At 37.6% G+C, this 27,743-nt stretch overlaps 2 protein-coding genes across 2 annotated transcripts in view; both read left to right on the forward strand.

Moving 5' to 3' along the window:
• The window catches only part of LOC118849943 (ATP-dependent translocase ABCB1-like), a 319,035-nt gene that overhangs the window by 234,563 nt on the left and 56,729 nt on the right, over positions 1-27,743 (forward strand). The gene's annotated exons all lie outside the window — the stretch shown is intronic.
• LOC118850050 (ATP-dependent translocase ABCB1-like) overlaps positions 1-27,743 on the forward strand; it is a 62,040-nt gene that overhangs the window by 27,346 nt on the left and 6,951 nt on the right. The window contains 12 exon segments of the mRNA XM_036759251.1: positions 2,471-2,595; positions 6,225-6,396; positions 12,060-12,173; positions 14,960-15,070; positions 15,759-15,884; positions 18,308-18,511; positions 19,698-19,868; positions 22,068-22,229; positions 23,198-23,377; positions 25,566-25,712; positions 26,917-26,958; positions 26,960-27,025. Of these exon segments, the coding sequence (XP_036615146.1) occupies positions 2,471-2,595; positions 6,225-6,396; positions 12,060-12,173; positions 14,960-15,070; positions 15,759-15,884; positions 18,308-18,511; positions 19,698-19,868; positions 22,068-22,229; positions 23,198-23,377; positions 25,566-25,712; positions 26,917-26,958; positions 26,960-27,025 (1,620 nt within the window).

Raw genomic sequence — 27,743 nt, forward strand, 5'->3', positions numbered from 1 at the left:
CTCTACCTCTCTACCTCTCTACCTTAGTGGATAAAATATGATAACATATCTAAAATGCTTTGTAAACTATAAAACATTATGCTAGTGTAAGCTTTTATTATCCCTATTATTTATTTGTTTGGCTTTTGGTCTAGGCCTATAATATGCTATAGGAAATTCCTTTGATCACTACAGGTAAGCCGTTATTCTGTCATTTATAGCTTTAGAAAGTTGCCTAGGGCACTGAGAGTCTAATGTTTTGCCTAAGGTCACCCAGCCACTGGGTGGCTGAAGCGGGCCCTTTCTGCCCCTGAGGCTGGCAGAAAGGCACTATAGTCACTGCCCCATTTATATATTGGTTGTACGCTTTAGAAGGACAGGGAAAGGAGATTAAGTCTCCTGACCTACACTGCAAACCTGGCGTGTTACTAATCACTAATAATAGCTAGCATTTCTGTAGCTAATGTTTGCAAAGTGCTTTATATGCTTGATCTCTGGTAACAGTTCCAGGTTCATTTTTTTAAAAAATGTTTTGTCATTTTGCCTTTTTCTGTAAAAAGTGGTGTGTTAGGGAGAGGGAAATCTGGTTAATTTAAAGTTTTTTTGGAGTAAATAAGGATAGAAAATTCATAAGGAATTGCTAGTATTTCTATATTGGCATAAGGCTTACAAAATACTTTATAGATAAATGTGAGCTATTATTAAGTTACTATCCCCATTTTGTCAGTGAAGAAACTGAGGCTGACGAAGTGCTTAGGTAGGGTCACACAACCAGGACGTGTCTGAAGAAGTTTTTGGATTTGGGTCTCTGACTCCAGGTTTAATGCTCTCTCCACCAGGCCACCTAAAGACGGTGTTTTGAAACTCTAAAAGTTAATATACAAATAACATAACTTTGAAGTTGCATTCCTAATGACTAATGCATCACGTACATCCATAAGTCCCCGAATTATCTGAATGATTTAAACATTTAGTAGGAGCTACTATACTTAATTGGCTATGTGATAACACGTATGTGTATTTGATGGAGATTGCTGGCATTTGGCTTTAAGTTCTAGGTACAGACAATTAAGACAGTATTTAAAATGTAAAGCCCTTTTTGTTTTAATTGAAAGTTAGAGTACTGACTTAATTACAATAACGGCAGTGGAGGGTATTGACAGATCAAAGATCAAAGCTTTCTAGGGAGCTGGGTAGATGGCTTTCCCATGGATCATGACAAAGGAAGCTTTTTGTTGCTCCTGGCATTAGACATCTTCTGGAGGCTCACAGCTTTTGCCACCAACCCAACTTTCCCTGTCATCCATTCTTCATTCCTGGTCCAACATGATTGAGACCTCGGTATAAAGATGACAGCTGTAATAATAGATTGTGCCCTACATCCATTGCCTTTAGGTATACACAATTCTTTTTCCTCCTTTTCTCTGCCATTACATAATATCCAGGAGAGAAAAGTTGCACCTGGCTACTTTGGATAGAGGGTTATACGTGGTAACTTCCTAAACCAGATATTTTAGCCTTTTTTGTGTCATGGATTCCTTTTCAGGATAACGTTTTTTAAATGCAGGCAAGCAACTAGCATTTATTAAGCACTTACAGTGTGCCAGGTACTGGGTTAATTATTGCGAACACAAAGAAAGACAAAAAAAAAAAACAGTTTCTGCTATGGAGGAGATAACATGATATCAGTGAGGTATAAATAGGATGTATGCAAGGTGAATGGGAGAGATAATCTTAGAAGGAAAAACCTAAGATTAAGGAGGACTTTAAGCTTTTTGCAGAAGGTGGGACTTTAGCTGAGACTGGAAGGAAGCAAGGAGGCAGATAATTCCAGGCATGGGATACAACCAGTGAAAAAGTCTGAGTCAGGGGATGGAGTACTGGGTATGAGGAACAGCAAAGAAATCAGTGTCACTGGACTGCAGAATAAGGGGAAGGCTGTAAGGGATAAGAAGACTGGAAAGGTAGGGAGGGCAGGTTGTGAAAAGTTCTAAAATATGGTATATAAGATTACAAAGGAAATCAATTATTTTGAAATGTAGTTATCTACATCTATCTAGTATATGTGTACATCTTCCTTCCTTCCTTCCTTCCTTCTTTCTCTTTGCTCTCTCATCTCTCTGTCTCTGTTTCTTTCTCTCCTTCCTTCCTTCCTTCCTTCCTTTCTTTCTTTCCTTCTCTCTTTCTATCTAGGTGAATAACTACTGGCCTCAAGTGTTTTTTGAAGGATTGAAATAGACTGTACCTGCCACCAGCTCAAATAGCAATGTCTCCACTTTTCATAGCTGGACTTCATGAGTTGCTGGGGTCAGAAAAATGAATCATTTGGTTCCCAGAACTTCCCAGAGCTGGCCCTCCCTCCACTGGTGTAACCTTTAAGAACACCCAAGTGTCATCACCATACCAGCATGAGTCATCAGAGTAGAATTTTATTGAAGGGGTTTCTAAATCATGGGATCAAAAGTGGATTTTTCTATCTCTTTTTAAACAGATACTGTCTTCCTTTACTGATAAAGAATTATTAGCATATGCAAAAGCTGGAGCAGTAGCTGAAGAGGTCCTAGCAGCAATTAGAACTGTAATTGCTTTTGGAGGACAAAAGAAAGAACTGGAAAGGTTGGTTTTTCTCTCCCTCCCTCTCTTAGCTGATTGAAAAAAATATGTTGTACTTTTAAGTATTTCCCTGTATGCCTTGTTTTATTATATTACATATAAAGAAAATACTTCTGTGATGCTTGGTATTATTTTTTTTGTTGTTCAGATGTGTTCCACTCTTCATTATCCTATTTGGAGTTTTATTGGCAAAGATGCCAGAGTGGTTTGCCATTTCCTTCTCCAGTTCATCTTACAGATGAGGAAACTCAGGCAAATAGCATGAAGTGACTAGTCCAGGGTCACACAGCTAGTAAATGTCTGAGGCCAGTTTTGAGTTCAGGTCTTTGTGACTCCAGGCTCTGCACTCTATCCACTGCACTGGTGTATGAATTTCCATAAAACATGACATGTTAGAGGTAGTCTTCCACTAGATTCTTAGTATTCAAAGGTAGTAATAATTTCTATTATGCATAAATGTACATTAGCTGATAGTTCTCTGATGAGTTCTAGCAGTTTATCACACAGTTGATTTACATGCAAAAGGCATGCAAAATAATTCTCATTCTAGCCTGAGCCAGTCATTATTAGGATAGTAAATCTACAAGGGGAAAAGGCCCTATCCATAATGTGTTCCATAATATTTTTAATTATTTGCTGTTTGGAGTTATTAAAGTCCTTCTTCCCTTCTGTTAAGAGATAAATGAAAGTTGACTGTTATCTTCAAATTTGAAATAATAAGTCCAATGTGTTCTGAAGACAAAGGGATGTGTTTAATTTTGAAACACATTAACAAATAAATGACCTTGATTATATGTCACTGAGTATAAGAATAAAATCAGTTTTCAAACATCTTGAAGACAGAGAACAGAACACCTAGCTTCCTGAAAAGCAATTTAATTCAGTTTGATTTTTCATGACTATGAAACAGCCTGTTAGCTTAAGAGGAAGTAATACTTTTACATTATGCTGTTAAAGCTTTTAATTTTATTCCAGCTGGTCTTCCAAGCAGATTTAAGACTTGTAGCTGAAATGCCAAAATTATTTCACATGTATGCAGCAGGATCCTAGATGTGACATTCAGATCAGTGGTGGTATTAATTAAAAAAAAAAACCATTAGTTCAGCCTGGCATAGGTTGTGGGCTAGCCCGGAGAGCTGGACTTTTGCCTATTAGTCTGAACGGTGAGCTCCACCTTTTATGGTTTTCCAGAGGAGGAAGCAATGTTTTTTTCTTACAGAAGAGACTTAATGGATTTTCTCTCTTGGAACTCTGCCTACTGACTTGGCAGCATTGGGGGCTGGCTAGTCGGCTTTGCTGTAAATAGTCAGACCCAAAGGGAGATAATAAGACCTGGGGTGCTCCAGAGACCACTCCAGTGTTCTTAATATTTTTGACTGGGAACTCAGTAGTGAAAGACAGGATTTACTCATACAGTGAATGAATGAATGCATGCAGGCAAGAGTAGCTAGCACCTTGAGGAAAACATTAAAAGTTTAAACAATTTTGGTACCTTGGAGGTGTCATTACACAAGCTCAACTTTGTGGTTCAGGTTTTTTCCCTAAGAACAAGGGTATGGTAGTTGTATATTTAGGAAGAAAAAACAAACCACTTAATCCAAGATGGAAAAGAATGACTGTTGCTAAGGATTACTTTTAAAATATTTTTAAAATTACTGTTATTCAAAAAAATTAAGCAGTTAAAAAGCCCAAAAGGATTAAGACCTTGGTTGTATTCTTGTTAGTGTCACTATCTTGGGAAAGTCATTCCACTTCCTGCCTTCCCACCCCACCAAGTGTGAAGAATACTGTAGGGAGAACACCCAACACCATATGTCTCTTAGAATTGATTTGAGGACCCATTGAGATGTCATGTTTACAGTGCCTTATACACTATAAACACTTTCTCAAATGTGAGCTGTGAATATGGGAAAGATCTGTGATTTTGTCATGATAGGTTATGCCTGTGTAGGAGCTCCTCCCCAAATAGAGATCATGATACCCGATGACTTAGCAGGTGAGTCCTAGGGAGCCACCCAACACAGAAGGTGGTCTAGTGATTTGTCCAAGGTCACATAGCTAGGAAATATTGAAGGCAAGATTTGAATTTAGGTTGTCTTGATTCTGAACCAAGCATTCTGTCCACTTTACCGCACTCCTTCTGAGTTATTATAATTGCTGTTAAAAAACAGAAAATAGTTCTTTTTATAATCACCTTTTTCTTCTCTACCCCTCCTTTCACTTATCGATCTTTTCTGGAATCTAAATTATTTTCTTTCTCATTGTTGCTTCTTCTTGTGTGTAATGTTTTCTTCTGACTACTTGGGACAGCATGATGTCAATGAAATGGCTTCCACCAGCATTAGCCTGGGTAAGCAATCACTTGAAGTACATGAGATTACAGGTGTGAGCTTCAGCTCTGAGTTTTGGGGTTTTTTTAATCATTAACCTGGATAACATGCCTAGTAATAGCTGCCTGTAAGTACAAGATTGGGTAATGAACAACCAGCTAGAAGGTATTAACTTTTTAGAGTTTGTGAATAAAAAATAATCTTTTTGAGATCCACGATTTTATCTAAGAAGGTGAAAATTTCCAAATTTATTTGGGCAAATGTGTTTTGTCCTTTTTAAAATATTATAGGATCATAAAATTTAGAGGTCAAAGGAGACCATCTATTCTGGTGGTTTTCAAACTTTTTTGCCTCAGCACTCCTTTATACTCTTAAAAGTTATTGAAGATCCCAAACAGCTTTTGTTTATGTGGATTGTAGCTATCAACATTTACCATATTTGAAATCAAAACTGACAAATTTTTAAAATTTATATTTTATTTCATTTTAAAGAAACAATAATAAACTACATGTTAATATAAATAACATTTTAATGAAAAATAACTATATTTTCCAAAACAAAAAAGGAGTTGTTTTGCATGTTTTTGCAAATCTCTCTGATGTTTGGCTCAACAGAAGACACCTGGATTCTCATATCTGCTTTTGCATTTGATCTATTGTTATGTCAATACGCTGTTTTGGTTGTTCTCCAGCTCATTTTACAGAAGAGGAAACTGAGGCAAACAGGGTTAAGTGACTTGACCAAGGTCACACAGGTAGTAAGTATCTGAGGCCAGAAGAGTCCTATTTTGATAGAATTAGTCTTAGAAAGTTATAAAGGCAAATTAACTTATTTGACATGAGTGGGAAAGAGGCTGTTAAATGAAGCTGAAAAGAAAGAATATAATATAGCACATACAAAAGTCAAGAAGATCATGGATAGATATTTGGTATAAACTGTCAGCTGTTTCTGAAAATGCCATTTGGCTGCACATTGTGATGAGCTTTAATTCTCTCCATATCTAGATCTCCTGGGTGTTTTCTTCTTGGTACTTTCAAATCAAAGTGAATCTGTGGTATTTTTTTTTAATTGAGAATAAAAAGTTACAGAAATTATGTCCTTTGACATCAGGAATCATCCTTTCTCCAAGGATAAAAGTTAATTCTTCAGTGAGAATATAGGCAAAATTTTTTTAGTTATCAGATGTTGGATCGATGGGGAATATTTGGGTAGCATTATGCATATTTAGGACATCCCTGATCTTGCACCGACTGTTGTTCAAGAGGGTGTGTATATTTTCTAATCGCTACTGTCTTTTGCAGGTACAACAAAAATTTAGAAGACGCTAAAAGTCTTGGGATAAAAAAAGCTATTACAGCCAATATGTCAATTGGAGTTGCCTTCTTCCTGATATATGCCTCATATTCCCTGGCATTCTGGTATGGGACAACTTTGATCATCGCTAATGAATACTCTATTGGACAAGTACTCACTGTAAGTGTGTTTGCTTAGAATTTGCTCAAGAAATTATTAGGCAGTTTGTTTTGCTTTGACAAGATCTGTATTTAGTAGGATGGAGGAATGATACAGTAACTGTTAAACGTAGAAATATATAGGTACTAGATTAGAAAAGTAGTAAAGGAATTGGCTGTATCATGAAGCTGAACAGTATTAGCCCATGAGCTAAAGGTCCTGGGTTCAAATTCTGCCTTTGAGGCTTACCATCTATGTGATCTTGTGCAAGTCACTGACCTCTCCATGGGCCCCCACTGGTTCATGGGTAAAATGAGGGTGGACTAGATAGCCCCTGAGATGCCTTCCACCTCAAAAGCTATGATCCTGTGAAAATATAATCTATGATCTTTATCTTTCACTAGATTGCTTATTTATTTAATCATCTAAATAAGATTTTTAAGTTAGATTTTGTTTTTAAAATGCACAATTATTTATTTTCTCTTCCTTCCACCTGGCCATATTAGGAAAAAGAAATCTCTTGAAACAAATCTGCATTGTTAAGCAAAACTAATTGCTATGTTGGTACATCCAAAAATTTGGTTTAAAAAATTTTTTAAGCCTAATAAGAAACTCAATAAATAAATGGAACATTACAAAATATATAAACCAATTAACTTTTAACTACTTACATTATGGTACATTTTATGTCTTTTGGTTGTCCTCTTTCAATCTCTGTTCCTCCTGTGTACTTAGCAGATTTTTTTCTTTCTTTTTTTGCTGTTTATTAGTCATAGTATGTGGTCTTTTTTGCTTTAGCCTTCTTTTTTTTATAATTTATTTAATATATTCTGTTTTCAGCATTGATTTTCACAAAAGTTTGAATTACAATTTTTTTCCCCATTTCTACCCTCCCCCCACTCCAAGATGGCATATATTCTGGTTGCCCCATTCCCCAGTCAGCCCTCCCATCTGCCACCCCACTCCCTTCCCATCCGCCTTTCCCTTCATCTCTTGTAGTGCAAGATAAATTTCTATGCCCTGTTGTCTGTGTATCTTATTTCCTAGTTGCATGCAAAAACTTTTTTTTTGTTGTTGTTGTTTTTGAATGTCTGTTTTTAAAACTTTGAGTTCCAAATTCTCTCCCTTCTTCCCTCCCCACTCACCCTCCCTAAGAAGGCAAGAAATTCAACATAGGCTACATGCATATCATTATGTAAAACCCTTCCACAATACTCATGTTGTGAAAGATTAACTATGTTTTGCTCCTTCCTAACCTATCCCACTTTATTGAATTTTCTCCCTTGACCCTGTTCCCTTTTGAAAGTGTTTGTTTTTGATTACCTCCTCCCCCCATCTGCCCTCCCTTCTATCATCCCCCCTTTATCTTCTTCCTCCTTTTTTCCTGTAGGGTAAGATACCCAATTGAGTGGGTATGGTATTCCCTCCCCAGGTCAAATCCAATGAGAGCAAGATTTACTCATTTGCCCTCTCCCGCCCCCTCTTACCTTCCTACAAAACCACTTTTTCTTGCCACTTTTATGCGAGATAATTTACCCCATTCTATCTCTCCCTTTCTCCTTCTCTCAATATATTCCTCTCTTATCCCTTAAATTGATTTTATTTTTTTAGGTATCATCCCTGCATATTCAACTCACCCTGTGCCCTTTGTGTGTATATTTATATATAGACATACACACACACAGATATATATATATATCTACATATATACATACATACATACATAGACACATGCATATGTATATATATGTATACACATATATATATATGCATATTAGCTACTATGATATTGAGGTCTCATGAATCATACACATCATCTTTCTATGTAGGAATGTAAACAAAACAGTTCAACTTTAGCAAGTCCCTTATGATTTCTCTTTCTTGTTTACCTTTTCATGCTTCTCTTGGTTGTTGTATTTGAAAGTCAAATTTTCTATTCAGCTCTGGTCTTTTCACTGAGAAAGCTTGAAAGTCCTCTATTTTATTGAAAGTCCATATTTTGCCTTGGAGCATGATACTTAGTTTTGCTGGATAGGTGATTCTTGGTTTTAATCCTAGGTCCATTGACCTCCGGAATATTGTATTCCAAGTCCTTCTGTCCCTTAATGTGGAAGATGCCAGATCCTGTGTTATCCTGATTGTTTTTCCACAATATTCAAATTGTTTCTTTCTGGCTGCTTGCAGTATTTTCTCCTTGACCTGGGAGCTCTGGAATTTGGTGACAATATTCCTAGGAGATTTCTTTTTGGGATCTATTTGAGGAGGTGATCTGTGGATTCTTTCAATTTCTATTTTGCCCTGTGGCTCTAGAATATCATGGCAATTCTCCTTGATAATTTCTTGAAAGATGATATCTAGGCTCTTTTTTTGATCATGGCTTTCAGGTAGTCCAATAATTTTTAAATTATCTCTCCTGGATTGATTTTCTAGGTCAGTGGTTTTTCCAATGAGATATTTGACATTGTCTTCCATTTTTTCATTCCTTTGGTTCTGTTTTATGATATCTTGATTTCTCATAAAGTCACTAGCTTCCACTTGCTCCAATCTCATTTTTAAGGTAGTGTTTTCTTCAGTGGTCTTTTGGACCTCCTTTTGCATTTGGCTAATTCTGCCTTTCAAGGCATTCTTCTCCTCATTGGCTTTTTGGAGCTCTTTTGCCATTTGAGTTAGTCTTTTTTAAAGTGTTGTTTTCTTCAATATTTTTTTCAGTATTTTTTTTGGGTCTCCTTTAGCAAGTCATTGACTTGTTTTTCACGGTTTTCTTGCATCATTCTCATTTCTCATCCCAATTTTTCCTCTACTTCTCTAACTTGCTTTTCCAACTCCTTTTTGAGCTCTTCCATGGCTGAGACTAGTTCATGTTTTTCTTGGAGGCTTTTGGTGTAGGCTCTTGCACTTTGTTGACTTCTTCAGGCCATATGTTTTGGTCTTCTTTTGTCACCAGAGAAAGATTCCAAAGTCTGAGACTGAATCTGGGTGCGTTTTCGCTGCCTGGCCATGTTCCCAGCCAGCTTACTTGACCCTTGAGTTTTTCGTTGGGGTATGACTGTTTGTAGAGCAAAGAGAGTACTTTGTTCCAAGCTTGAGGGGATGTGGCGTTGATTTCAGAGTCAGCTCTGTCACCCCAGCACTCCTCCTTCCTCAAGAACCACCAACCTGGACCTGATGCAAATCTTCAGCAGGCTTTTCACTCCTGCTCTGATCCATCACTTAATTCCTCCCACCAGTTGGACCTGGGGCCAGAAGTAACTGCAGCTGTAGTTCTGTAGCTGTACCTCCCCGGCTGCCCCTGGGGTGGTGGCCGAATGGCGAACTCTGCCCCTCCCACCCCACAACTTTTCCCACTAACATTCTCTGTTGTCTTTGGTGTTTGTGGGTTGAGAAGTCTGGTAACTGCCACTGCTCACTGATTCAGGGTGCTAGGGCCTGTTCTGCCTGGCTCCTGCTCTGGGTGGTCCTGCTGCCTCCCACGCTGAGCTCCACTCCCCTCCACTGCGTGCGCAATAGACCTCATCCAGTGACCATCAAGGCTGTCCTATGCTGGATCCCTGCTTCCCTCTGCTATTTTGTGGGTTCTGCAGTTCTAGAATTTGTTCAGAGCTATTTTTTATAGGTTTTTGGAGGGACGTGGTGGGGAGCTCATGCAAGTCCCTGCTTTTCAGCCACCATCCTGCTTTAGCCTTGTTTGTTCTGCATAATTTCATATCATTCTGTCTTTGATTCTTTGTAATTTTCATGTTTGTCACCTTTGATGGCATTAATATTTTCACTCACTCTACCACACCTTAGGCCTTTTCTGTTCCTCAGACATGCCTAGGTCTTTGTTGTTGCAAGTAAACTAAGGGATACTTTTTGAACGGCTCTTTTTTTTCCTTTTAATGACATTCTTAAGCCATAGCCCTAGTATCCATTTCCTTAATTTATTTTTCATGTCATATGGCTAGAGCTAACATTTCTAAAACTACATCTAGTTGCCTAGATAAGTTTCAAAAACATTTGTTTAAGATTTAAATAGCAATAGCTATCAGAGGTTTTTATTTTTCTGTTCTGCACATGTGAGCTCTTAAAGATCTAAAAAGGAACTTAGAGATCATTTAGTCCAACTGCCTAAACTTTTTTTTACAGATGAAGAAACTGAGGCCCAGAGAGGCAAAGTGATTTAGCCAAGGAGACACAGTTAGATGTGTCGTGTCTGTTTGCCTCATCTCCTAGCTGTGTCTTGCCAGTGTCAGAGTAGATGGTGCATGTACCTGACAAAAACTTTCTGATGAAAGATGCAACTTCCTTGGCTTACCTCGGGAAAACTTTCAGAGACTGATATAACAGTTGTCTGCTGATTTTTTTAGAATATTACAGATATATTTATTTTTATTATATTATATTATATAATTATAAAATATATAATATATATTATATATCCCTTTTTATTTTAAACTTAAATACTAAAACTTAAAAATACAATAAAAAGAAACAAATTATATACTCGAATATTGAAACTTAAAGATCAGGAGTGGAATTTATTAGGGAAAAAAAGCTGGAATAGCAATCATGATCTCAGACAAAGTAAAAGCCAAAACAGATTTAATCAAAAGAGAAAAATAGGGAAACTACACTATATGTCAGCAATATCAATCAATATTGTTTTAGACTATTTAAAATAACTAGACAGTATAAGTTTGGAATATTGTTGTGGTGTAGGAAATGATGAGTTGATGGACTTAGAAAAATATGGAAAGACTTGGACTCATGAGAGAAGAGATTATCCCCCCTTAGAGAAAGAGAGAACAAGTAAATATAGTATAGTCTTACATAGATACATATGAATATATATGTCTATATATGAGTATGATTATAGGTGTCTAAGTATATGTATGTATATGTATGTATGTGTACATATATGTATATATCTTTGTGTGTATTTGTATATATTGGTATGTTTGTATGTATATGTATATATGTGTATATGCATATATGTGTGTGTATATGTATGTATGTGCATACACACACATATCCTCAGTTAACTGTAGCCTTCTGGGGGAGGGGACGGGAGGAAGGGGGGAAAAAGAACAAGGTAAAAAGAGCACAGCAGAGAATAAAAGAAAACTTAGAAGGAAGCAAAGAAAAGATGGACAGCTGTGAACAAAATGTGTGGGATTTATTGCATAGGCTTTCTTGAAATGGAAACTTATTGTTGTATATTTCGAATCCTCTTTTACATTTTGCTGTGTACATGATAATATTTTTTCTTTTCTTACTTTGGCTCCAAGACAATTCTGAAGGACTCTAGAGAAAGAACTGATGGAGTCTGAATGTAGATTGAAGCATACTTTTTTCTTTTAACTTTATTTTACTTGATGTTTTGGGGGTTTTTTGGGTCTGCCTTTTCTTTTGCAACATGGCTAATGTGGAAATGTTTTGCATGATTACACATGTAAATATACCTCAAATTGCTTACTTTCTCAAGGAGGAGTGAGAGAATATGGAACTCAATGTTTTTTTAAAAAAAATAAATGTTTAAAAATTTATGTTTACATGTAATTGAGAAAAAATAAAATAAAAATTAAATGTTAAAAATAAAATAAAATAAATGCTTATGTAAAAGGAAAAAAAGTTGCCCAATAAAAAGGATTAGAGTCCTGGAAAGCACTAAATAACCTCATATGACTTTCTTCCCATTTACCTAGGTCTTCTTTTCTGTGACAATTGGAGTCTTCAGTGTTGGACAGGCATCACCAAGCATTGAAGCTTTCGCTAATGCAAGAGGTGCAGCCTATGGAGTCTTTAAGATAATTGATAATGTAAGTTTCAACTTTTCTCATGTAATATGTGTGTTCATATCCGCATACATACATACATGGATACACACACATGCACACACACACACGCCAATTAAGAGTATATTTTATACCCTTCTCTTCATCATTATCTTAAAGGAAACATGTCAGTATTCCCTTAGTATAATCCAATATATGAAAATCCAAATTTGTAGATGTGAGGGACAGGATAGAACATAAATGTGCAAAGGATGATAAGTCAAGCAGTTTATTATTTATAGGCATGCAAATGTATGTGGTCCCACAGGCACATATCAGTGGTGGCTAGATTTGCAGCATACCCCAATTGAGAGCCTAGATCTTCTTGGTTTCTGCCCTTATATCTAATTGTTGTTGCTGGGCAGATTCACAGGGAGTGTGTGGGAGGAAGACTCCTCAGTCAGTCAGGGAGTCATTCAGTGGGTAGTCTGGACTGTGCCCCCCCCCCCCCCCATTACACTGTGATTACTGAAATTTGCTAACTTTACATATTAGATTAGATGAAGTTTGCTAAACTGATAGTTTGCTAACCTTGCATACTTAACTGTAAATGTAGCTGACCAAACCAAGTTGTTGGATGCATAAGGACTTCCGAGTGTATCAGACATGATTAATACTATAATATTAATCATAAGGTTACTTTAAATAGCAAGAATTCATAGTATAATGAAAATTTGATTTTATTTATAGAACTCTGGGCACAAGCCTGGGTGTTTGCTAAGTCTCCTCGTTAAATGTCAAGAGTTCTTCTGGTTTCTGGCTTCTAGAGAGGACCATCAGGATTCCAGACTCTCATCAACTCCACCCTTCACACAGCCCTGAGTAGTGGTCTTTTCTATCAGTGATAAGAGTCTTATGCAAATACCCAGGCTTGAGCCCTGGGTTAATTTTCTTAATACTTTCTGAAACATAAGCCTTTGTTATTGTAAATTGTAAACCCCTCAAAAAAAAAAGAAGAAAAAATTGCAATTCTGAATTTGTAGGGTAGGAAAATATTCAGATGAAAATGAAATCTTGGTTTCTAGTCCCAATTAAGTCACTTACTGCCTTAGGCAGGTTGCTTCATCTCCCTGGATCTCAGTTTCCCTCATTTGCAGAATGAATAAGTTTAATTAAATTAAATCTGACATTCCTTTCTATCATTTTAATTTCTGTAAGACTCTGGATTCCCTATTTTCTGAGTTCTATGAAATGACCAGTTTTTAAAAGCTTTAAGACTCTACTGAATTTTGACTATACATTTGTTTTTTTTACCCCGAGTTCTAAGCACCCAGGTTATTTTTATTCTTTCTTGGAATAAATGAGCACCTTCTATCTCTTCAGATAAAAAGGGGAGTAATGCGATATAGTAGATAGAGAACAGAGAACCTCATTGTAAGGAAAATCTGGCTTCAAATCCAACCTCTTACACCTGCTGGATGTGTGACCCTGGGCAAGTCAATTAACTTCTCAATGCCCATGCCCACTCCCATTCCCCCCAGGCTACTCTCTTAAGACTCCAAAGTTACAAAGCAGATAGGAGTCCCTTGTGCCAGTGAAATTTCAGGTCCATCTAAAGGGGGAAAATAATTTTAAGTATGTGTTTTTCTTGGTTTTGGGTGTCTAGGATTGTCACTAGTCTAGAAATCTTATCACATAACCATATGTGTTTCTAAGTAAGAAAGGACTTGAAAGATCATCTAGGCTTACCCCCAATTTAAAGAAAAGGAAATCCATACTTAGAGTTTAAATGGTTTGCTGGTAGAGATAGGATTGGAACCATTGTCTTGGCTACTCATCTAGTCTTCCTTCTCTATTGTATACAATATTACATTTTAAGTAGGCATAAAAATTGAGACAAAAAAATTAGCTCCATAATTATTCTTGGTATGAATTTTCTCATAAGGTAATAATGGAGGAAATCAATGGACTCTGAGTTATTGTTGTTCAGTCATGTTCAACTGTTTGTGACCTCCTTTGGGGTTTTCTTGGGAGAGATACTGGAGTGGTTTGCTATTTCCTTTTCCAGTTCATTTTACAGATTAGGAACCTGAGGCAAACAGGGTTAAGTGATTTGCTCAGGGTCACATATCTAATACATATCTGAGGCTAGATTTGAACTCATGAAGATGAGTCTTCCTGACTCCAAGCCCAGCACTCTGTCTACTGTGCTATCTATCTACCCAAGGCTATGGGTTAGATCTGTACTAAACATCCATACCTCAAGAACCTTTGGTTTTGTTATTTTAAGAAGAGGGGGAGAGTGCTCAGTGTCACTCCATCCCATATTGCTTATTGCAATAGACTCACACCAGGCTGCCCATAGTCACATGGTTCTTTTTCAGCTACCATGTCCACAGCCTTAGTTTCAAGATGCCCTCCATTGACTTTTTTCTTATTTATCTGTACAACCAGATAGGGCTTTAAGTGCTTGTTCTGTATGGGTTACCATGTTTGGAGCAGCAGCTTCCAACTCTTCTTAAGCTGGATCAGTAAAAGAGTTTTTGCCATCACATAGCATTCAAAAGTTCCACATGAGTGGTGAATTTTATTTCTTGGAATTTCCTTGTATTCATTGTTACCAGTGAGATGTGAGCCTGAGTCTTTCTGAAGACCTGTTATTCAACACTGTGTCTCTCTGTCCTATCTGATGACTGTATCTCATAATATTACTAGAATTAACTTTTCCACTCTTATACTTGGTCCATTTATACATTGTGCTTAAATTCCTGGGGAGAAAAAATTCAGTTTGGTAACCCAGAAGTATCCTTATTTTTTCATGTTTTATTTAGAATCCAATTATTGACAGCTATTCAACAAGTGGCCATAAACCAGATAATATTCATGGAATCTTGGAGTTTAAAAACGTTCATTTCACTTACCCTTCTCGGGCAGAAGTTAAGGTGAGAGACTCCAAATGCTCAAATAGATTTATAATCTCATTCATTTGCATATTCCCTCCTATGAAGCAGATCATCACTCATCAACAGCTGCCCTGTTTGTCTCTTGCCTATCTCCTCCCATAAGTTCACTGGAAGCTTTCTTGATTTTTTCTAATGTTGAGAGGACACCAGTGTTCAGCTGTCATCCTTGTTAACTTGTGACTAGCCCATCTTCTCTTCCTGTCATACATTACTCTCATAATATATTTTATTCCTGTTCTTCTTTGGAGTTATATATTGCAATCTACATACATTCCACCTTGTACCTCTCCATTGCCCGCTGAGAAATATTCATCTTCCATTTTTAGAGACTGTTGTGTACTATGTATCACAGCTGAACAACACTAGTGGAATATTGGTAATAAGAAGATAGGCCTTTGTTTCCAGGAGAACCAATTTATATATGAAAATAGGTGCACAAATTAAAATGATGAGTTGTTTTATGGAGGAATAATTTCTGTCACGGTCCTGTGTTCATCTGTTTTTGTGTTTTGCTTAGGAACTGTTCAATAAAAATAAATTCAAATGGCATGCTTAAATTGAAACATAATTTTGAACAGAAAACTACTAAACTTCAATCATGAGTTTTGTAGGCCCTGTGTCTGAATTGTATTAATATCAATTTTGTTTTTCTTACCTGTCCATACAGATTTTGAAGGGCCTCAATCTCAAGGTTAACAGTGGACAAACAGTAGCATTGGTTGGAAACAGTGGCTGTGGGAAAAGTACAACTGTTCAGTTGATACAGAGATTATATGATCCCACCGAGGGTGTGGTAAGAATCAATTCCACCAATATTTTTAAAGTGCCTACTATGTGCTAAACTGTTGGAGTTTCAAGGATATGGAATGTATGGAATGATCAGGGAGGACTAAGTCCTCCAGTTGGAAGGCTTGTTAAGCCCTTTTCAGGGCTGCTCATGCACCTTTGGTGTCCACCTGTTACCCAACACTCACTTGTGGCTCCAAGAAGCTGTAGCATGTGCAGCAGCTACATCCTTGTAGAACCATCTGGCCAGAAGGACAAAACCAGGTTGAAGGTAACCAAGAGGTGTCAAACCTATCGGTGAGCCAAGAGAAAGAGAATGTCTACTCTTGGCATGTGAAGACATGCCCCTGGCAGAATGGGCAAATGAGAACAATTTGTTCCAAATGGCCATGAATGCTGCTGAAGCAGGTGCTATGGAGCTCTTAGAAGAGCTCGTAGAAGATGCCAAGGTCATCCCCTGCATCCCAGGTCATCACCAGTTACCTTGACTTTTGTCCTGCTACCGGATTTTGATGACTGGAAGAGAGAGTGAGGCTGACAGCTTTGTTCAACTCTGCCTCACTTAAATCCAACTCACTCACAAGTGAAGACATCACCCATTGTAAAGCCATTGGTCCTCTTTGAAAATGAAGGATAAACAATGACAATTTTACTAGGAGGCTATAACATATACACAAATAAGTTTTTTTTTTGTTGTTTTTGTTTAAATCATTGTTTATTTAATATTTTTAGTTTTCAGCATTACTTTTCAGAAGAGTTTGATTTACAAATTTTCTCCCCATTTCTACCCTTCCCCACCACTCCAAGATGGCATGTATTCTGATTGCCCCATTCCCCAGTCAACCCTTCCTTCTGTCACCCACTCCCCCCCATCCTCTTTTCCCTTACTTTCTGTAGGGCAAGATAGATGTTTGTGCCCCATTGCCTGTATATCTTAATTTCCTAGTTGCGTACAAAAACTTTTTTTTGAACATCTACTTTTGAAACTTTGAGTTTCAAATTTTCTCCCCTTTTCCCTCCCCCCACCCCAAGAAGGCAAGCAATTCAACTCTGTTCCCGCAGCTTTACCCACTAACCTTCCCTGTCTTGGTGTTTGTGGGTTAAGAAGTCTGGTAACTGCCAGCGCTCACTGATTCAGGGCACTAGGGCCTGTTCCACCTGATTCCCGGTCTGGTTTCTCTGCCACCACCATCCTGGGCTCTGCCTCTGCTCCCACTCCCAGCTCATGTATGATAGACCTTACCCAGCGACTATCCAAGCTGTCCTGGGTGGAGCCCTGCTTCCCTCTGCTATTTCGTGGGTTCTGCAGTTCGAGAATTTGTCCAGAGTCATTTTTTATAGGTTTTTGGAGGGACCTGGGCAGGGGGAGCTCATGGAAGTCCCTGCTTTCCAGCGCCATCCTGGCTCCGCCCCCACAAATAAGTTGTTTTAAGATAATTTGTGGAAGGAGTGAATCAGGAAAGGTTCCTTGTAGGATATATACTTACTTAAGATGACCCTTTTGAAAAAAAGATAAGTACCCTGACAGATGAGGGAGTGTCTTCTAGGCATGGGAGATGAATGATACAAATGTCGGAGGCAAAATATAGATGGCTAAATTTGGGATACAGTGTACAGTCCAGTTTTGGCTGGAATGTGGAGTGCATGAAGAACAACAGTGTGAAATATGGCTAGAAAGTAAGTTGCAAGTCAGAACGCCAAATTTAATGTTATATGGAAGAGTTTTTATTCCTTTAAGAAAAGGGAGCCACTGAGGATTTTTGAGTGGAGGAGTGCCATGTTCAGAATGACTTTAATTTTTAGCAACTGTATAGAAGACAGATTACAGAAGACAGAGGATGATGTCAGGGAGACCAGTTAGAAAGCTGTCAAAATATTCTAGACAAGAGGTAATTAAGTCTTTGACTATGGTGGTGGCCATGTGAGAAGGGGGCAGCTAGATAGCACAGCAGATGTGGAGTCAGGAAAACTTGAGTTCAAATCCAGCTTTAGACACTTACTAGCTGTGTGACCTTGGGCAAGTGACTTAACAGTGTCTGCCTCAGTTTCTTCTTCTATAAAATGAGCTGAAGAAGGAAATGGCAAACAACTGCCATATCATTGCCAAGAAACCCCAAAAGGGGTCATGTAGAGTCAGACACAACTGAAACAATGAACAACAACAACCACAAATGTAAGAAGAGAAAAAGATGAAGAAGGGAGACATGTTTTGCAATTGTAATAGCAGCACTTGACAATTGGATATGAGTACTCAGAGAGATGGCAAGTCAGATATAACTCTGAGTTGCCTAAGAAAATGGTGGTCTCCTCAAAAAATGACTTTAATTGAATTAAATAATTTAATGATACTAACTGATTTTTGGCATTGGGTTTACATTAATCTTTTTGGCTTACATAGGTATGTGAAGGTTGAATTTACCTCTCTTCCAGGTCACCATCGATGGACAGGATATCCGGACCCTAAATGTAAGGTATCTGAGGGAAATTACTGGAGTTGTGAGTCAAGAGCCAGTACTGTTTGCAACTACAATTGCTGAAAATATTCGCTATGGCCATGAAAATGTCACCATGGAAGAGATTGAGAAAGCTGTCAAAGAAGCCAATGCCTATGACTTTATAATGAAACTTCCTAAAGTAAGAAATTTTTCATCCTAGTGTAAACTGAACTCCCCTTCAACATGGGCCCCTGAAGGCTACATTGCCCTCCCCTCCTCCAAGTTCAAGGCACTCTTTGGTCAGTAGCTTTTCAAAACTGAAACTCATAAGCCTCAATAATCAGAACAAATAAAAGGACATGTTAATTCAAAGCAAAAAGCTTTGAATTCAAAACAAGAGGAGTTGGGCAAATAGCAAGGAAAATACCACGATGCATAAATTGTCACAGTGTTTTAGCACCCCCTGTCAGTGGTAGGAGAAGGAACAAAGATACATCATCAGAACATTCAGGCTCTTAAATTTCAGCTCAGGTAGAAGACTTCTCTGTCCCAGAGCTGCTGATTGCTGCTTCCACACAGAATAACTGATGTTCCCCTGTGGGCTGCTTTTCTGCTATGCTGTCATGTGCTGGTTCTCCACTCATTGTAGTTTCTGAGCCATCTTCCGTACTCGTATGGTTACAGCTCTTCTTGTGAGAGAGCACAACCTAATGTGACCTATTTGTACTCCTTGGTAAAGACAATGGAATGGCTTACAAAAGTCAGCCCCACAGCTGCATCCATACAGCAAGAATCCCTCCGGTCAAATCTGTCATTTTGACTACTTTGCCTTCCTCTTCAACAACAATTACCCAAGGCTCACCTGATATTTGGAATGGGGCACATAAACTCTTTTCCCATCATCCCATTAGGTGCCCCTAAAGTGAGCCAGCAATTATTCTCAGTAGGTTTACTTAGCAAGAATGGAAAGGGCAGGTTGGTTTTGCTGACTTTTGTCTCATATTCCTACCACTGAACCCAAAGCACTATTCTCCTTCCAGTGGTCTTTTGGCATTGTGTCTTCAGAAGTATATATGTGCATGTATGCATATGTGTTGCCTTTATGTTGTGTACATGTCTGTATACATATGTGAGTATATTGTGTGCACATTTCTACACGTACTATGTGTGTGTTTGGGTTGGTACTTTCATTGGGCTTCCCAGGACTATGCCATTTGACTTGATGATGATGGCTCACCTCATCGTAGTGCCTTTACCTGATAAAGACTTTCTCTCTTAGTAATGTATATCTAGAACATGGTGTGTCGATGTTCACTGTTGCAAGGGCTGTGATCTATGAAGAAACATCAGGAGCTACTCTAATTTGGGTTTTTTCTGTATAATAGAAATTTGACACTTTGGTTGGAGAAAGAGGGGCCCAGCTGAGTGGAGGTCAGAAACAGAGGATAGCAATCGCTCGAGCTCTGGTTCGTAATCCCAAGATCCTTCTGCTTGATGAGGCAACGTCAGCCTTAGACACTGAAAGTGAAGCAGTTGTACAAGAGGCACTGGATAAGGTCAGTGAATTTCATTAAAATGGATTTAATAAGGAATAGGAAAAGAATATGCCAATTTTATGCCCTCTTGAAAAATTGTTCTAAGCAAGCAGAACTTTTGCCAGTAATTTCTAAGGTAATCCCTCCCAGCCATTTTTTGTTTTTATAAGCAGAAGTGTAGCTAAGAAGAATAATTTTTTGAAAAATTTTGATAGTGCTTTAAAGTTTGTAAACATACATACAATACACATGTATGCATATATCTGTATATGTACCCAATATACAGGATGTCTCAGAAGTCTTAGTGCAATTTTTAAGCTTTAATAGGTTAAATAGCTTAAAACTGTACTAAAGACCTAAGAGTATTGGAAGAGAGACAAAGAAAGACAAGAAACAGAAAGAATAAAGGGGGTGGGGGAAGCAGGCCAGCATACGCAGGGGGCAATGTTTGTGTTTTGTTGCAATTTTAACTATTGAAGCTTATATGTGTATATGCCACACAAAACCTTTAATTTCCTAGGCTTAAATAAATATCAAAGTTACTGGCTGTAGTGTTTATCTACAGTGTCACAAGTTATTTTAAAAATAATTGCTATGAAAATGATCCTAGCCAAAGTCACCTTTACCGCGTTATTATAACTGCTACTTATTTCTCAAAACACAGTCCCACCATTCAGTTATCTCAAGATACTGGCTAATCTCTTGTTAAGAATTTTTTTGCTGTTTCTTTACCAGACAAGAGTCGAACTCCATTTTCTAGGGAATTAAATTTTTTCTTGGTCTTTTTTTCCCCCTCTGTCTTCTCCTAGTTTCTTGTAAGCCACCACAGTTAACAGTATCTAAACTCTCTCCTCGTAGATTCTTCACAGAATAACAGTTAAACTGCAACTATCCCATTGTCTTTTTAAGACACAATAACTATCTGGAGACTGGTCAAGACGATTGAAGCTGGCATTACATGGAATCGTAATTAAGTGCTGATCCTGCTCACCGTGTTACAGTTTTTTAGATGTTTATTGAAGTAACAGTTACTTAAATTTAACTTGGAAGTCATAGAATGGAAACCAAGCATTATAGCTACAGTTGCAAGTTTTTCTTTTACAAAAAGTCTAAATTAATGATATATTCTAGAATATATTCTAATTCTAGAAACCAGCAGTGCAGTTGTGCAAATTTAGGTTAAGCATTACCATTATATTAAGCTGATTCAAAGATCATAGATTTAGAATTAAAAGGGACCCTTAGAGGGCACCCCAGGGCAGCTAGGTGGCACAGTGGATACAGCACCAGGTCTGGAGTCAGAAGACTTATATTCAAATCCAGCCTTAGACACTTACTAGCTGTGTGACCCTGGGCAAGTCACTTAACCCTATTTGCCTCAGTTTCCTCATCTGTAAATGAGATGGAGAAGGAAACAGCAAAACCATTCCAGTGTCTTTACCAAGAATACCCTAAATGGAGTCACAAAACAACAACAACAAAATCTGCCCTCCCCCATATCATAGATGAGTACACTGAGATCTAGAGAGGTAGATCTGTTTGGCCCAGGTCATACAGCTAGCAAGTGAGAGAGGCAGAATTTGAACCCAAGCTCTTTGACACTATATCCATTGTATCATGGTGCCTTGGTGCTGCAGTCAAGTTAAAATGTCAATAAAAATTAAATCTACAACTCAGAACTTAAGCCTTTCAGGTCATCAGTTATCCCCTTTGATGCATTACCATTATCAACTGATCAATAATTAACTTATTAACTGCCTACCATATACCAGATTCTCTGCTAGGTACATGTTGGAGATAAAAATAAAAAGAATGAAACACCCTCTGGTGATAGCATTGTCCTCAGCACCTCAATGACAAGCTTGCAAGTCATTAAGTTATTTTTGGTACTCTTGACAGATTCATGATCTGTAGGTGTGGCTACTCCCTTCATCAATGCAGATTGCACCCTATCTAATGGCTGTTGTTACTGTGCAATTCTTATACAGATCTTTCCATAAATTATGCAAAAGGAACTGTCCAGAGTGCTAGAGACTTTCCTTCATTCTTTGAACATTCATGAGTACTAGTACGCTGGAAAATGTGTAGCATTGATAGATTCAGAAATTCTACTTTCAGAGTCACTGTTGCCTCCAGTACCATATCTTATTTGTACCTGATCTTGTGTTTACAGCAGTTTTTTAAAAATTTTTGCTTAATTCTAGTTTCCTTATTCCATAGGCAAGAGAAGGCCGTACTACCATTGTTATAGCACATCGTTTGTCTACAATCCGTAATGCAGATGTCATAGCTGGCTTTGAGGATGGAGTCATTGTGGAGCAAGGAAACCATAATGAATTAATGAGACAGGGAGGTGTTTACTTCAAACTTGTTACCATGCAGGTACATTTTCAGTATACCTTTTTTTTCAGTTTTCTCTACAGACGTGGGTTTTGCTGTGATTTATTCTATAAGCAAACAGCCCCTCTCTTCAGGAGCACTTTGAAAAGTAATAAAAATACTAAGTTTCAGCCCTGAACGTGGAGTAACTAAAGAAGAAAATTTGTGAATATAAATTGGAGATATGATAAAAGATCAAAGCCAAGATAAAAGTGATTGGGTCCCTGTAACTGCACAAGAAGATAGCACAAAGAGTATATGTAAGGAATCATTGCAGAAAGAAAAAAGGAGATAGACTTGAAATGTATCACATTTTGACATTGAGTTTCTAGATTTAAAAAAAATTACAATTTTCCTCGCATCATTTTATTTTGTTTGCCTGCATGATCTTATTGCAGTGGGTTTTAATGACATTAATTTTATCTTTTAACATATAATACAAGTTGTATATATGTATGCATATGTGTATAAATATACGTATATTTATATGTTTTATGTTCAGTCATTTCAGTTGTGTCTGACTCTTTGTGACCCTATCTGGGATTTTCTTGGCAAAGATACTGGAGTGGTTTGCCATTCCTTCTTTAGCTCTTTGACAGGTGAGGAAACTGAGGCAAACAGGGTTGAGTGACTTGCCCAGAGTCACAAAGCTAATAAGTGTCTGAGGTCAGATTTGAGAACTCAGGAAGATGGTCTTCCTTCTCTCCAGGCCTGGAGCTCTATCTACTGTGACACCTTGTCTCCTCTCTAGTATGTGTGTACATGCTAACATACATACATCACAAACATACTTACATAGATGAAGTAAACAGTTGAATAGCTAGCTATTTCTTACTAGTCTATTACTGAAAAAGCAATGAAGGACAAAATATTGACCTTAGCTCCTCCAGCTTAAAACTTAAATTTTCTTTGTTAAGCCAGATTAACTAAACAGCAGATACTATGTTTAAAGCACATTTTGCTTATTTTAGACAGGAGGAAAACAGATTGAATCAGAGGGTGCTACAGATGAAGAGACAGATGAAATGAGTGCCTCAGAATCAGCTACACAAGGTTTTGGATCCAGAAGCCTAAGAAGGCGATCAACTCACTCAAGTATGAAGAAGCAACAGGGATCAGAGAAAAAAGTCACTGGAGAGGAGGAAACGCTTGTAAGTCTCTTGGTATTTTTCTGCTCATATGGCTGGGGATGTTTTCCCAAGGTGTGCAAGCAAGATCAGAGTTAAAGCTGGGACCTAGCATCTAAAATTTAAAAGAAGCAAGTGGCCTGCAACAGAAAGTCAATTTTCTTTGCTTACCTTCACATAGTCTGTCTTTCTATTAACTGCCTACTTTTCTCCCTTGGCTTCCTGCTTTCATGACCTTTAAAGAAAAAGATGATATAGCAGCAAAAACTCAGTAGCTATTTTACTGTAATAGTTCATCCTTAATTTCCTGAGTGTGACACCATCTTTGCATCTCAGCAGACTGTTCATTGGGTTGCAATGGACAAAAATAATTCTTTATTTAAAAATGCACGTCTCTCTCCTCTTTCCTGAGTTGGTGTGGAAAAGTAAATATACACCAGAGACAGCTGATATTTCCCTATTTATTGTTACAAGAATAAAATGTATCACTAAATAGCAGATAAATTTGGAAATGAAGGTCACATAGGGATATTTTTTATATCTATATATACATACATATATACAGTCATCTGTTCCACATCACAACTTCCCCATCATGGTTACAGTATATTGTAGGTCAGCATAACAAATTAAATGAGAATTTTGGGGAGTTTTGCAGAAACTGCAGACAACACAGAAAAAGTTTAGAAACTCAGAAATGCATAAAATATGTGTATGGTATTGTATAATAGCAATATATTTTATCTTTTAATACCATAATAATTCAGATTTCTTCTCTGGTACAAAGAGAGGGCCAAAAAATTTGATGAAGATTTTCCAGATTGCAGAGGCACTGGTCCCCTAACCCACATGATGTGGAAGGGAGAACTGTATATGCATATGTTAATTAAAAAGTTTTAAAAATAAAGCAATTCAGCACCTAAGTATCAACGTTCTAATAATGGGCCTCTTCAAACTGAGCTATGTTGGTGCGTTCATGGTGGGCAAACAGCCTTCACCAGCCTCATACTCAGAGCTTTTCCAGCCTGGCAGAACTCGTGAGAGCCCATTGTCCCACTGGCATAGCACTCAGTCAAGTCATACTAATAAGCATTCATTAAGTGCCTATTATATGTCAGGCACTGTGCTAATGTACTGGGGTTATAAGGCAACTTAGAATAATCTTCATGCCATGAGGAGTTGCTTAGAATTATTTACAAATGAAATTAATTATTATTAAATTAAGTCATTGATGAAAAGTTAGACATTAAGAATTATTAACTAATAATTAATCATTGATGAAAAGTTAAACAAATTTAAACAATGATAGTTTGGATTAAAGTTTCTGTCTGAAACCGTCACTAATGTGAAAGCAGAAACCAGGAGAAAAACTTTCACCCCTGCTCATCTTATCAAATTGACACTTTCCATAAAATGCACAATTTAAGTGAGTATTCTCTGGGTCACATAAGGGTAAGAACATAGTGTTCTAGGACTTGGATTCAAATTCTACTTCTGAGACTTACAATCATCTAACCTACCTGGACTTCTATCTTCTTATCTGTAAATGGCAGGATTGGATGAGATGGTCTCCAGTGTCCTTTTCAGCGCTAAATCTATGATTCCTTATTAATTATGTGAAACTTAGCCAATTGACATATTGATGATACCTTTTAAAAATACCTTGCTTAGCTTTTTTTTAAACAAATCACTGAAACTGCTTTTTGAAGTATAGGATGTAGAATTTAAAGTGAAAAAGAGCAAAACTTGGGTGTTTTTTTCTTTTTATCATCACCTGACATCCTATGTTTTACACATAGCTGATGTTTATTGGAGTGGAGAAGGAAAACTATGGATGCCCTGCCTTGCATACTGACATGAGAATTTACCAGTCTTTTAGTCTATAGAGCACAAATATTTGAAAGTGAAAACTGTACACACTAAATCGGACCTAGTGTGACACGCCTGAATGGTGACTGGCAATTGTTGGAAGATTACAAAAGAAACGTCCTCCTGGTTGCCCAATTAGATTGATAAAGATTGATTATTAATGATAAGCCACAAGTAGAGGGAGAATCAAGTGCTGGATGATCTTTCTTTGCCTGAGAGCTTTGATGAGATGAACCAGGCTGGAGAAAGTTTATTACCTCTAAGCTTTAACTGCAAGCAGATAATGAAAATTCATGCCAGAGTTTGAAAGATCTATTACTTGTCATGATATCTTATTTTCTAGGATGAAAATGTGCCTCCAGCTTCTTTTTTCAGAGTTCTGAAGATGAATAAGACAGAGTGGCCTTATTTTGTGGTTGGCACTATTTGTGCCATTATCAATGGAGCTCTACAGCCATCATTTGCTATAATATTTTCCAGGATTATTGGGGTAAGAGCTATGAGTGGCATGACATATTCCAATGACTACAGGATTTTGAGCCTTGCTTTATGTAATCTGGTAAACACTTTGTGTTGTAATTAAGGATTGGCTTTTAAAAAGTCACACCTTTAAACGAACTTAAACAAAATTCACCCTGGGGATATAAAGAAAAAAAAGAGATTTAATGTATTTCTAGTTCCAGGAGTGAGGGAATAAAGCCAGTTCGAAATTGCCATTTCTGCAAATTCCTGTTGCACTTATTCTTTGGTATCTAGTGTAGGGATATAAAATGATAGGCTCCATCTATGCCCTTTTAGAAAGGGCAGCAAGACTCAAAATGACTCCATTAGGCTATTTATGGATCTATTTCAATATAAGTGGTAATTGGAGTAAGAGAAAGAGTGCTAGATTTGGGTTCAGGAAACGTGGATTTGAAGTGACTGCACTGTGTATATTTTTCAAGCAAGTCACATCCTCTCATGACTCCTAGTCCTCATCTATTTAATGAGAAGGTAGATGATTTTAGTTTCTGTTCAAATCTAAAATCCTACAATCCTAGTTTAAAGTTGGATTTGTTCATTCACTCTTATCTATCTTATGAATGGTTGAGGTATGATGGTTGGTTGGATATGAGAGGTGAGAGGGAGCTATGAGTCAGAGATAATGCCAAAGTTTGGCACCAGGTGCCGACAGATTGCAATGTGGAGTGAGAAGAAGAACAGCATTTGAAGTTCTGGTGATATGCCCAAGTGAGATCCTTTGTGCAGGTGGAGATGTGGGTCTGGAGCTCGGAGAAGAGGCCAGATGAGTCCCCTGTCACACTCACTGCTATGTTCTTGGTATCGTAGTGAAATAATCCATCTTTTTGCCAAAAGAGGAAGCCCTGTGTGTTAGTTCACTGTATGTTTAAAAACCCTCAGCCTTGCCTTTCTTTACTATTTGTAGAGAACTATTGTTTTCACATATGATACTAATTAGTTTCACATGTGGTACTCATTCAGTCCACATAAAATGTAAATGAATTAAATTAAAAAATTTAGACAAAGGTGTGAATTATAAAGTTACTAAGAGAAAAGTAATAAGCCTTTCAGTTAGACATCCCAAAAAAAAACAGACCTCTCTTGGGAAAAGAATAGTGGGGCACACAGACTTTTGTGCTGAGCCAGCATGGCAATTCCTACATTCCTTTAATAAAAATAAATTATTTTTGTAGGTCTTTACACAAGCGAATTCTGATGACAAAAGACGGCGTGATAGATGATTTGTTTTCACTGTTGTTTTAGTACTTGGATTGTATTGTCTTCATTACCTATTTTCTTCAGGTATGTATCCATATTTTTCACATTATTTTCTACAAATTTGTGTACATGTTTTCTCCCCTTATTAAATATAAGCTCTTAGAGGGCAGGAACTGTTTCATGTTTGTCTTAGAGCAATCAGTCAATCCACAAGCAGCTTGTTAAGGCTTATGAAGGGCCAGGCCCTGGGTGCTGTGGATACAAAGACAAAAAATAAAGGATCCTTACTCCCATGAGGTATTACATTCTATTGGGGGAGACGATGTGTCCATATAGAAGGGAGATGTAGAATAAATACAAAATAAATACAAGTACACTTGCAGGTAGTTATGGAGGGGGATCCCAGTAAGTTAAGGAGACCATCGAAGTCTCTGTGCCCTGACACACGTAGATATTTAATCATGCTTGTTGATTATCCAGTGAGGGTTAAAAGTATAACTAGAAGGATAGGCACCACACTGGAGTCAGGAGGACCTGAGTTCAAATCCAGCCTCAGACACTTGACACATGTACTAGCTGTGTGACCTTGGGCAAGTCACTTAATCCCAATTACCCTGCCAAAAAACAGCAACAACAAAAAAATAGTATAACTAGGGTTTGGTCTACTTGGGAGGTACTCTGTTGATATTGCTAAAAAAGTGGGTCAGCCTTGATATAATATGTACAGGTTCTTCTGTCTCCTCTTTGTTTCATCTCTTTATCCCTCACAATCCTACTTAACATTCTCCTTCCCGCCCCCCCA

Source organism: Trichosurus vulpecula, chromosome 5, assembly GCF_011100635.1.
Source record: "Trichosurus vulpecula isolate mTriVul1 chromosome 5, mTriVul1.pri, whole genome shotgun sequence".
In the NCBI taxonomy this organism is placed as follows: Eukaryota; Metazoa; Chordata; class Mammalia; order Diprotodontia; family Phalangeridae; genus Trichosurus; species Trichosurus vulpecula.